At 40.3% G+C, this 13529-nt stretch overlaps 1 protein-coding gene across 1 annotated transcript in view; it reads right to left on the minus strand.

Moving 5' to 3' along the window:
- Positions 1–1442: 1442 nt before the first annotated feature.
- The window catches only part of LOC127863405 (sodium/potassium/calcium exchanger 4-like), a 16550-nt gene continuing 4463 nt past the window's right edge, over positions 1443–13529 (minus strand). Inside the window, exons 2-10 of the mRNA XM_052402930.1 lie at positions 13155–13346; positions 11513–11596; positions 8235–8338; positions 7617–7717; positions 5874–6040; positions 5572–5676; positions 5067–5282; positions 3038–3139; positions 1443–2453 (exon numbers count right to left, since the gene is read on the minus strand). Coding sequence (XP_052258890.1) covers positions 2122–2453; positions 3038–3139; positions 5067–5282; positions 5572–5676; positions 5874–6040; positions 7617–7717; positions 8235–8338; positions 11513–11596; positions 13155–13346 — 1403 coding nt within the window. The 3' untranslated portion in view covers positions 1443–2121. The remainder of the gene's footprint in view (positions 2454–3037; positions 3140–5066; positions 5283–5571; positions 5677–5873; positions 6041–7616; positions 7718–8234; positions 8339–11512; positions 11597–13154; positions 13347–13529) is intronic.

Below are 13529 nucleotides of genomic sequence, written 5' to 3' on the forward strand. Positions count from 1 at the left end.
GGGCAGTATAGATACGCACTTTTTCTATCAGATCAGTAATTCTGTCCCAACCTCAGCAAGTAAACATCTTAATAAATAGTATTAGTTTATTAAGTTACATTAGTAACACAACATTAGGGACTTTAAGCACATAGGGACTGGCAATCTTCTTCTAGCAGCGTAGTAGCCTTGAAGAAGGATACCTACCATTCAATAGACCGTTCCAGAATTTAGTAATTACCCGATTATCTCCCCTGAATACTCTCCGCGTCCGCCATTACACCAATCGCTACCATTAAATATTATATATGCCACGTGCTTTCGTACCAGCCTCGGATTTGCACCGTGGAGGCCTAAAGGCAGTGAACCTTTTGGGGCACACACCCCAGGTCCCTAGTTGGCCTAGTGCATACTAGAATGCCAGTGCATAGTTGATTTCATTCTCTTAAATTAGCCATGGCCGGCTAAACATAAATATGTCTTTTTATAGGTATAAAATATGATTGTAATCTGTAATGCCAATACGACAGTTTAATATGGCATGCATAATTTAAAAAAAAACGTACGGGATCGCAAATAATAAATGATTGTCACCTGATAAGACAATGGTATACCTTATTTCGGAAACATCACATTGGTCATTGGTATAAATAATTGGCTGTGTTTCAGAGTTTATTTACAGGTCCTACTGGCCTCTTCACGAGGTTACGGTAGCCCGACCTGAAATAATTGGCTGTATAATTCGATTAGTTTAAGTACGTAAAACAGATATTTCGTCATGGTCTCATGCGGCCCCTAATGGTCGCGGGGCCCATAGGCAGTTGTCTAGTGGTCTCATGCGGCCCCTAATGGTCGCGGGGCCCATAGGCAGTTGTCTAGTCTGCCTAATGGGTAATCCGGGACTGATTCGTAACAACACTGCAATACACCGTTTAGGTTCCATACATAGGAAACGATGTCGGAATATAGAGCCGGAGTCGTATCTACTTGAACCGAGGTCTTTTTTCATGGTTGTGTTTACCTGACCCGCAGTGTTTACCTGACCCGCAGTGTTTACCTGACCCGCAGTGTTTACCTGACCCGCAGTGTGTGCTGCAATAGTTCGATGTCTATAATCGAATAAGAGCAAAGCCAACGTCAAAGCTCATGCACGTTGTGCATTTTATTGTACATTATGCTCGAGGTCAGTGTTTAATAGCATTGATTATATTTAATTCTTAAAATCAAATAAATCTATTACTAGCAAATCGTATAGCTAGGTAGCTTGAGGATTTTTCTTCATTTTATTGTGTTTTCAATTTTATTATATTTTGTCTGAAGTCATCCTTAGAACACGAAGCTCGATTTACCGACACGTTACACATACATATGTATTTTGTATAACCATTAAGAATTGTTCGAATGGCTTGGATGGGTGTTGTATTCTTGGTGAGGTATGGACAAAAAGAACACGGGAGACGAAAAACAAAACAAAAACATTTACTGTTATAAATATACACTGTTCTGAAACATCACTGCGAAAGCAGTCGTGTCAATTTGCAGCTGAAATAATGTTTGGGGCATTTACATTGGACTGATGATATAAAGAAAACAAGCGATGGTTGATCCTGGTGATGTGACTAGCTGCAATTCTCGTGCGGCCGGGAGTCAGTCGAAGGGCAGATCAGTTGGTCAGAGGTCATGAATCCAGGTGTCAGGGTCGGAACGTACTGGGGAGTCGGTCAGAGTCGGTAAGTCCTAGAGCAGAGTTTAAGTGGTGAGTGAAAGTAAAACGGCAGCGGTCAAGGTCAGACAACAGGGATGAGGTAAAGTCGTAAGTGTAAGAAAGTGCTTGGGCATATATAGAGAGGCCAGTCGTCACAAAGTCCTATGTCTTGAGAAAGTAAATCATGCGGAAAAAGGGCAAAGGTCAGGGTTCAGATAATCCATTTCACTTTTGTTCCGCGGTCAGTTCAAGGTAACGAAGAAATTGTCAGTCTGCCCAGGGGCGTCGGTGTGTTCAGTTAGTTGACACGGACCAAGCGTGTGGTTCCCTGTCAGTAAATCCACATTCAGTGGTTAGTCTAAATGAAATCGTATGAAACGGTCGTGTTGTAATCGTATGAAACGGTCGTGTGCTCTGTTGTTTACGTGGGCGGGGAATCAGTCTGAGCGCGGGCAAGAATCCTGATTTAAATCCCCAAACACGTTCAGCTCAAACAGGCAGGAGAGCGCGGTGACCAGAACGTAAGCGACCAAGCAGACGACTCCGAATGGCTTCGTTAGGCGCCAGCGGGCGAGATTGATGCCAATCAGCATGAAGGCGACGGTGAAGAGCAGGATGAGCGTGGAGTAGGCGAGACCGCCGCTACTGATGACGAGTGGGTCGCCCTTCTTAACGATGGTAGTGGCCAGGAGCCAGGGCAGGCCGAGACACATGAGGATGTCGAACACGTTGCTGCCGATTGAGTTGGAGACCGCCATGTCACCGAAACCTGCGACAGAGAGTGACGTGGTAATACACGAATAAAGTAATGCACTCTAAGCGGTATAATATCGAATTAAATTATTTATTTACTACATGTAATTATAAGTTGCGATGACAGCCATGTCACCGATATCTGCGGTCATATACTCCAAGCGGTATATTTGATTATATTGACCCAGTTATGTCTAGTGGACTCTCACATCCTTCTTAATTTGATCAATTTATTTCCAAAATTAGGGATGTATATTACTAGTATATTGATTTCTATATTTAGAATATTTCTTATAGAAATTCCTTTAAGCAAACAGCGCATACCCTGATGAGACGCCGCATCATGTGGCGTCTCATCTGTGTCTACGCTGTTTGCCAATGCATTTTTTTCTAGACGCTAGGCTTAAATTGGTTAAAGAATTTATTAAAGATTTATATGTTGCAATAGCGTAGGGGATATTATGGCCGCCTAGCGATCAAGAGGTCGCGTGTTCTATACATTCTCTGGGAGCGTTCTTGAGATCTCATTTATAGACACGCCATAGTACTGGTTCTACCCATGCAATTGACTCGAGACTTCTACACACCATAACTACGTACCATCTCTGGCGACGAAAACGCTGCTCAGACAGTCCGGTACGGAGGTTCCGGCGGCGAGGATTGTCAGACCCATCACGGTGTCCGGTATGTCCAGGGCGTCACCTGACAGCAGCGAGAACGAGACGCGATGAACATCGAGGCAATCGTGATACATCGGCTATCTCCGGACTTCTCCGTAAGATTTAAGCAATAAATCGTCTGCTGATCCAGAGTGGAAAACTACCAGACGGGTAGTCTGGCCTCACTGCCTCTTTTACTGCGGATACGTAGTGAAAGGGGAAGGGACCCAGACTTGCAGACGGGAGGGGGCGGGAAGGCGGGAAAATAGGTTGTAAAACACTAATAGCCACACATACGCCGCACCTTTACTAAATTACGTTACTTTCACCATATGACACACAATAAATTATGTTTAGAATTTAACAAAAAAATACTTTAAAAGGCTTCATTCTGCAATAATTATCATCATACATGCCATAATTTTTTAGGTCCAAAGCGGGACATTCCATAAAAAATTGTCGGGACATTTGCCCAAAAAGCAGGACACCTAAAACGATCTATCATTCCACCTTTACTATAGTCAGTATAGTACTAACAAAAACTCTTGATACTTTTATTCAAGACATAAAACATCTGATATGAAGCATGAAATCTAAAACATAACAATAACAGTTTTATTAAATAAGACAATAGCAAACAACGAAGATAATATTCATCTGTTTAAGAGTACAAAATCTAGAACATTACGACAACAATACTCATTATATTAATTTCAATGGCAAACATTAACGCAGGGGAGGCTATCCAGTTGACTGAAAGTACGGGTTACAGTACACTATCTACCGAACAGTTACATCGGTTACACACGGAATGCGCGGCCGTACACATTTCCGTATTTTGTTTTCTTCCTATATACACAGATTAAACTGAATTGTGAATTGTCAGGCGCTGTATTGGGGTAGTGTCAAACTGTCATGAATAACAACACGTTGTTTTTATTACAATAACACAAGACAAGATGGGTAACTCTTTTACTGTTTGTTGCGATGTTTTTTAAGCATGTGTCCATGCGCAGTTTGTTACTTGTCAATTGTCGCGGCTTTATTGGAGTAGGGTCAAACTGTCATGCATAGCACCTCGTTGTTTTTAGCTTAATTGGAGTAGGGTCAAACTGTCATGCATAGCACCTCGTTGTTTTTATAACAATTACACTAGACAGGATGGGTATCACTTATTGGACTGTTTGTTGCGATTTTGGTATATTGCACATTCGGAATATCCCGCTATATTGGAACTAAACATTGAATGGAAAAGACTCATTTATGACGTAGCGTTAATTTTACAAAACAATTGTTTGTTTTTTTTAAACCGCTTCAAACAAATACAAAATAAACACATTTTCAACATTTATTTTATTATAATAAAACTATCGATAGCAATAAGCGACCACTATCTTGAAGACCACCATGGTGTGAATGCCTGATGAAATCAATAATAAGCCGATAAATCGCTGATAAGGTGTCATAAACAACACTGGTACACACGATAAGTAGACTCGGATTGTTAATTGGGGGTCAATAAAGGGATTAGCGGTGTTAAGTGTTAGCGAAACAGAGCTTGAATAGCGAATTTTATTGGGAACCTATACACCTTACATCGTTTTTTACGAATGTCGGGACAAATCGTCTCATGGCGGGACGGCGGGACAAAGGGCCCAAAAGCGGGACTGTCCCGCCGAGATCGGGACGTATGGCATGTATGATTATCATGGTTTGTTCACCTCTGACTTACGTAGAAATCATTGCCCGCGTGTGTCAAAAAGAGCGTAGGAACATTTTCCGGGAGTGTAACGACTCAATCAGCGAAGTATAAGTTAAGTGTCACAATCAATGAGCCGCGCTGTGGCAAAACGGAGCTTAATGCACGCACGAATCTAGAACGACCCTTCACGCACATGCATTAAGCCCCGTTTTCCCAGAGCGCGGCTCAAATACACATGGGCCACGTACGGAGGCTTGAACTAGAGTACCTATTATTGTCACCATCCACACCATGAGATAGGAGCTCGCCGCAATCCACACGATCGACATCGTGAAAGTCAGCATGTAGAGGCGCTTCCAGACACCTTCCCGCCGACAGTCGGGCACCGACACGAACAGCAGGCACTTGACCGGCATCATGACGGCCCAGTAGAGGCGCTGAAATGCTCCTTCCGGTACTATGAACGGCGACTCGTACTGTTTTTCTGTAACGACGTGTCGTTGATTTCGGTGAGCATATTTCAGCATTGGGTTGAATGCCGTTAATGTTGTGGCACATGATGATGATGATGATGATGATGATGATGATGATGATGATGATGATGATGATGATGATGATGATGATGATGATAATGATGATGATGCTGTTGTTGTTGTCGATATCATTTTATGTTTGTTTTCATATATTCAAAGTCAACAGTTCTTTCTAAACGTTTTGTTAATTAAATGTAAACACTTTATCTTAAGTATTTGTACACAGTTTTCGATACACACCTTCATGTTTTTGCGACCTTTCGGTACTGCTGTCACATGAGAACCCAGTCTCCTTTTCCGGTGGCGTCTCCGCTTGCTCGCCGTACATGCCGCTATGAGAACCTTCTGAAAGCAGTCGACATAAATGACGTCAAGAGCATGATATGACGGCATGCGTATAATGTGAAACGATCGGTATATGGAACAGAGACGTGATTGACATGATTTCTAATTATCAAAGCCAGTTATACGAAATGTTTATTTGTTCAACAACCAAGCGACTAAGGGCTTCAATCTATATCTTAAGTTGCAAGTGCGTGTACCGGAAGCAGCGAGAGGCTGTCGCTCCTCCTTCTCTAGGTCCGATGACCGCCGACAGCGGGCGAAGAGAGGCCCCATGCAGGCATTGGCTCGAGCCTCCAGGGTGCGGTTGAAGTACATGATGACAATGTAGAGTGCGTAGAGAAGAACCAGTATCAGCCCCTCGTACCTGCACGGGGAAACAATAAATTCTAAAAATAGATCTATCTAATGGAGCACTTCAAAGATTGTCGATGTATCACGATTGAGTGTTCACTAGAGCGATGTTAAACCTGATCTCGTCAGAAAAGGTCGTGATACCGTTTCCCAACCTTTTCACACAGTTTCAACTGTCGTGCTTTGATCAAATTCCTGACGCAAACAACTGTGACGTAGTCGCCGTATTTGTGCCATATTGTATCATATGTCAACGTTAAAAACAAACCAGTCGAGAATGGGGCAGAATGCGGCAGCCCCCATTTCAATGATTAGTATCTTGCTTGTGACGTTGTCGCCGTAATCGTATCAACGTAAACATCAACTCAACTAGACGAGAATAAAATATATCATCGTGTTTTGTCACAGGGTATACATAAAAATTAAGTAAATATTAAACACTTTGTGTTAATAAGTGTCGAGTAGTTTGAGTTAGTTCTTATAGGTCACAATATACTAAATAGTTTCCCAATATAATTCAATGTAAAAGCGACAACTTTGAGCGAAAATAAATGCAACATTTTGCACATAGAGACCCCCATAACCATACCTTTTCTTAAAGGAAATTCTACGCGGAATCGATTTATGCAATACAAAATATATGTCAAGTTCAAACCAAAAAAAAAACTTGACTGTTTTTGCATTTTTTTTCTGCCGTTTCTTAGTGGAATGTAACCTTTTCAGTGCAAGGCTTTACTAAAGTCTCCAAGTTTATCATATTTCAGGGATTCGGTTGTGAACACATATTTATGCCCTACCGATATCTCCGAAAGATAAAACCCGAACAATAGTTTAAAATGTAAAACATGCCTTCCAGTCAACTATGATAGTTTTTTAGAGAGTACAGCCCTACATGAAACGAGTATTTAGTATATTGTAACCTTATATAAAACATAGACTGTAGCCTTAGCTGTTTTATAGTTAATGTATAGTTGACTCTAACCTTCTCTGAACACGTGCACGTAACATCCAATCATTCACTTTCCCTTCAATATTCAGTTTGCTTGTTGAAAGTTGTTTCTGACAGCAATACCATTTTGGATGAGACATATTATTTGTGTGGAATATTATATATTCTTGCAGATAACCTTGTCGATTCAATTCAATCGAACCGTATTACGCAAATTGCGTGTAGCCAGGCCGACAACAATGGCGCCCAACTTTCTTCACTGATCGATCACATAATTTAATTATGACAATCCGTGTGCTCAATCTTTTTTCTTCGGGTTTACACGTTTTAGCATGCCAAGGGCCCTCTTCAAGACCGTCACGTCACATCATCAGGACTGTTGTGATTTAAGGTCACTTCCAACAGCCTTGATTTTGGTCTAGCTCTTATGCGACGCGATTGTCAGTCTACCACTCTGGAGGTCCATTGTGAAAATACGGGGGATTGAAATCACGGCCTCCAGAGTCATGTCAGACAATTTAACCGCGTCGCTTAAGAGCTAGCCCAACAGCAAGGCTGTTCGAAGTGACCTTAAATCACTACAGGTGATCTATGTATCACGATTGGCGAATTATTATGATGAAATCAAGGCTAAACCTACCAGTAGACTTTCTCATCCTGGATGGTGATCACAAGGGCGGCTATCGAGATCAGATAGAACACGCAGTCACGTGTCATCGGATACCAGGTGAGGTGCACGATCTGTTGGTAAACAACAAGGTAAATACTGACATGAGTATTCACTGACCATGGACTTATACTTCAAAATCTGTGTTTATCAGTCAGTAGAACAAATAATGCAAATAGTAGTTCAAATCTAAGATTAGTTGTTTTTGCAATTTAAAAAAGATTGGAATATATGTTAATTTGCTTTCTATCTGGGTAGTTGACCACGATAACTTTGTGTCTACAGGAAACTCAATAAGTAACAGATAATGAATAAGCTTGTTGGCAAGCCGTTTGAGCCGCGCTCTCGGAAAACCGGGCTTAATGCATGCCCGTAATGTGTTGTCCAAGAATAACATGTTCTGTCCGCACATACCTATCAGTAATCATGCTTTTCGCCTAAACTAGATTTTCGCTACGTAGAGGCTTGTAATTACAATGAAAGCGGAAGGTGTCGTCCCTGAATAGCATGTGCGGACTGCACAAGCTTATAACAATTGTGCATTAAGCCCGATTTTCCCAGAGCGAGGAACATTAATGTTAGTATACGCACCATTCCAGCGAATATGGCACAGACGCCGATTATGAACAGAATATTGAAGACGGCCGATCCAACTATTGTCCCCACACCAACGTCACTTTTGGCTATGAACACACCTACAATAGACAGTCAATAACAGTCAATATAGATAAGAGCTGATCCAACTATCGTCCCCGCCCCAACGTCACTCTTGGCTATGAACACACCTACAATAGACAGCCAATAACAGTCAATATAGATAAGAGCTGATCCAACTATGGTCCCCACCTCAACGTCACTCTTTGCTTTAAACACTCCTGCAATAGACAGTCAATACCAGTCAGGATTGATAAAGCCGATCCAACTATCGTCCCCACCCCAACGTCACTTTTGGCTATGAACACACCTACAATAGACAGCCAATAACAGTCAATATAGATAAGAGCCGATCCAACTATCGTCCCCACCCTCAACGTCAATCAATGCTATAAACAGTCCTACAATAGACAGTTAATAACAGTCAGGATAGATAAGAGCGGAACTAACTATCGTCCCCACCCTTAGTCACTCTTGGTAAGAACACGCCTACAATAGACAGTCAGGATAAAAAAGATTAAAAGGAAAGACGAATTTCTATTTTTACATCATGTTTGCGATGAAGCAGGTATTTCCTCGAACCAGCGTACTTTATTTCAGTAATTGAAATTACTGTTTTGGTTTATTTAACGTGTACTTTTTCATGAAATCACGGATGACTTTTCAGAAACGGAAACTGTTTTGTTTCACAACTGAGGGCGCTTTTTCAAATAAGATCAAGTGCTAAAGAACCAGCATCCCACCTGCTTGATGTTCAATCTTTCAGCGGATTTCTTGCTTGCCAAAGAAATAAAAATAATTTTACATTAGAGGATCGTTCCGGGAAAAATGGGCTAAATGCATTTGCGTAAAATGTCGTCTCAGATTTTCCTTTGCAAAAGTCTGATCAGGGATGACACTTTCCGCCTTCACTTGATTTTCGCTAAGAAAGTAATTCCTTTAAAAAATATATATTCAGAAAGCGTCTTTCCAGATTAGCCTGTGCGTACTGAAGAGGCTAATATGGGACGGCATTTAAAGCACATGCGAAACGCCCCGGCATTTAAAGCACATGCGATACGCCCGGCATTTAAAGCACATGCGATACGCCCCGGCATTTAAAGCACATGCGATACGCCCCGGCATTTAAAGCACATGCGATACGCCCCGGCATTTTAAGCACATGCGATACGCCCCGGCATTTAAAGAACATGCGATACGCCCCGGCATTTAAAGCACATGCGATACGCCCCGGCATTTAAAGCACATGCGATACGCCCCGGCATTTAAAGCACATGCGATACGCCCCGGCATTTAAAGCACATGCGATACGCCCCGTTTTTTTAAGAGCGTTGCTCATTTTAACCCTTTGCATGCTGGGAAATTTGTCGTCTGCTAAAATGTCGTCTGCTTAATTTCTAAAATTAGCATTTTCTTCGATTTTTTTTTCAAATAATATTATCAGAATAGCAAACAGTTTGGATCCTGATGAGACGCCACGTTCTGTGGCGTCTCATCTGTATACAAACTGTTTGCAAAGGCCTTCGAAATTCGGTTCCCGCACTGAAAGGGTTAAAGTTTTTGGTGACCCACTTGCGGAGTTGGGGAGAATGATATTTTACTTCACTGTGGTGTTTCCATAAGAATTTGTATTCGTTGTTCATTGGCTGATAAACAACAATGTATTAAACAAGTTTTCTATACTAAAGATGCTTCTCTTCGGTATGGGTAACATAAACAATGTAAAATCTTTATTATTCGTGTACCCCGGCATTTTTTGTGGAATTTCGTGGCTGTACCGATCCACGACCTTACACAAACACACCGGATATACCGGCTCAAATTGCTCTTTTTTCTCTCCGAAATCTGAAATCCACGCACCCACGTGTCAACGAAAGTCTTTAAAAAAAATTAACATCGACATTTCATGCTTGAGAATATAGCTGTTTTACAGTAATATTACTTAATCCCCGTGCACTCATGCACTGTAAATTGAGAGTCATGTGACAATCGTTTTTTTTCACGACTTCATTAACGTCCTCCCTTTTAAATTAACCCATTTATTCCTAGCTTCTTGAAAAAAGGCATTGGCAAACAGCGCATGATGCGGCGTCTCATCAGGGTCTGCGCTGTTTGCTGAAAGGAATTTCTGTAAGAAATATTCTAAATATAGAAACAAATATACTAGACATCCCTAATTTTGGAAATAAATTGTTCCAATTTAGAAGGATGGGAGAGTCCACTAGGCATAAATGGGTTAATGTAGCACGCAAACTTTATAGAAGTAAAATAGGTGTCCTATGTAAATTGTTGTTAATGATGTGCATACACAACGCACGTGAGTAAATTCATTACATGCATGCGACAGATGAATCAACGCGTATCTACCTGTAACATTTAAGTAGTAGAAAAACAACATGCACATTTTAGTAGTCTTTATGATACATTATACTCGTACAAGTGGCTATAGTGGAGATAATTGTCATGCGTGTAGAAAAAAATGCAGCATTTAGCCTTACTTGAGCTTAAATCGTTTAAAAAATTGTTTTAACTTCAAGCCGCAGACACTTTCCGCTTTATGGTATTTTTCGTGTAAAGGAAGTCTCTGTACAGCGAATATCTAGTTTATGATTGCGCATCTTTATTAAGCCCAGTTTTCCCCAAACGAGATTAAAAGGTTGGGGTCGTCGGTTTAGTTGAAACTTACAGCATTTAATTTAACGATTAATTCAGAAGTCGAAATGGTCCAGCGCTAGCGAGTTAAAATTACCGGTAGCTCCTAGGTGGCCGGATGTTCGAATCCCATTTACGCTATAATAGGACAATTATCGTGTAATGTTATTCGCTATAACGGGGTACTTTTCTTGCTATTATATAATCTATGATACGGTACTTATCTTGTCATGTTTTACTCTTTAATACGGCACTCACCATGTTATGTTATACGCTATAAACGGGTATTTATATTGTAAAGTTGTACACTATAATAGGGTATTTATCTTGTATTATATGTAACTTATAACAGGGCGTGGTCGTTTTCACCTGCATGTTTATCATACGAACGAAATTTCAGAAATGTTCTATATATTTATTCTAAATAAACACATACACACAATGTTGTTTGTTATTAGAATAGATAAATACGAATACCATTTTTTTTACAAAACTATTTTTTATATTATCTACCAGTAATAATACAAAAAGTATTATTATTATTCATTTTTTAAAGAAATTACCGATGACGGAAGTGAAGAACTCCGGAGCGGAACTTCCGGCTGCCATGAAGGTGGCGCCCGCTACATCCTCCTGTAGTTCGAGACCTAGAAGGGAACGAAATAAGAGAATTTAACCCATTAATGCATTAAAACATTGTTAGTTCTTTCATTTCAATAAGTCTTTTTTTCAATATAAAAATGAACAACTTGAACTTAAAATGTATTGATGTTTCCTTCACTTCTTACGGATAATCAATTAAAGCGCGATAAGTCTTGAAAACAAGATGTGTTTGTGAAACACTATGTCCCCCCCATATATATGACCTTTGACTTTGAAGGATGACCTTGACCTTTCACCACACAAATGTGCAGCTCCATGAGATACACATGCATGACAAATATAAAGTTGCTATCTTCAATATTGCAAACGTTATGGCCAATGTTAAAGTTTGACGCAAACCAACAAACAAACCAACAAACAGACAGGGCAAAAACAATATGCCCCCATTATATATAGACTGGGGGACATAAAACATTTTTGACAGAGAGGCACGAACCCATCCTCTTGTTCATATGTTAAGCCCTGTCACTAACGAAGATTAGGCGGCAAGTGTCGTCCCTGAGAAGGCTAATCTGGGACGACACTTTATGCATATGCATTAAACCCCCTTTTCACAGAGCACGGCCCATGTTCATTTTTGTTGAAACCTACAATTATAATAATACTGTTTGCTTCTTTACTAAGCTTTCAAAATTATTCAATTCATTTCAAAATTGTTGACATCATATGCTGTAGAATATAAGAAAGAGCAAACACCATTTGCAACCGTCTGCCCTTTTGGTGATCTCTCAGTATCCTCTCAAACATGTAACCAAACCCAGTCATCGGCTACGGTCCGCTTCATTTTTACGGGTGACGTCTGTTATTTTTAGACCGTTCACCTTTTTTTAATTGGTAATCTTTTATGCACAGCCATTCATTTATAATATACACAGGTTTAAACTCGTGATGTTTTGCCTAGGAGATAAACGTATTTTCTTGAGATGTGCGTTTTCGTTTCTAAATCCGTAATGTCTTTGATAGGATTTGACCCAGATTTCTTATGATAATAATAAGCAACAGGAACTGTGGAAGATAAACCCTTTCAAAAATACATAATGCTTCGTTACATCCCTTTTTTTTAGCTTACATATTGTCTCTTTCTTTGTTATTACTGTTATCCTACCGTCGTATATTATTGTATTATATTCTAACTAACTTCCACATATTCTATAAAGTTTATTTACGTCAAGGACGTAAAAATCATTTCATTGACGTCATATTTGCGTTTCTATGACGTCCCATGTATGTTTATGACATAATTCTTACATTTACACATTGTCCGACGTCTGTTGCGTCTGTGACGTTCCATGAACGTGAACATAATTTCCGACGTTATATTTTGGTTTATGACGTCATATTAAAGTGTATCACGTCTTATACGTCACACTCGTAGCTATGACATCATACCTAGGTTCACATAATTTAGAATGATATATTAATGTTAACGACGTAATAAATTACGTTTATTACGTCAAAATAACGTACTTATGCTTAAATTTGGTTTTTCTAACGTTTCTCACGTCTTAGACGTCACACTTACATTTATTACGTCATACTTACGTTCACATATGGACTCCAGTGAGGACACAAAATAGTCGTCACAAACGATGGCGAGGAAGCCAAACATGTAGATGGCAATGAGGATATGGAGTGCTATGGCTCCCTGTTGCGTCTCGCGCAGGGTGAAAAAGTTAGCCGGGAACTCGTCTACCGCCCGCGGCGTGCAGTTCCGGTCCGGGTCCGCGTCGAGATCTGACGAAGAGAAGAGCATTAATAAATAAGAAGAGAAAATCCAAGCGCGAGGTGGGAAGGGAATTATTATTTTATTAATTTAGTTATTTAGAGATTAGGCAACATCGATTTTGAATGTTGATGCGGGAGATTCGAGAATGAGTCTTTCGCTAGCGGGAATAAAGTCCGCTTTTAAAAATGGCG

The sequence above is a fragment of the Dreissena polymorpha genome, chromosome 1 (assembly GCF_020536995.1).
Source record: "Dreissena polymorpha isolate Duluth1 chromosome 1, UMN_Dpol_1.0, whole genome shotgun sequence".
NCBI lineage: Eukaryota > Metazoa > Mollusca > Bivalvia > Myida > Dreissenidae > Dreissena > Dreissena polymorpha.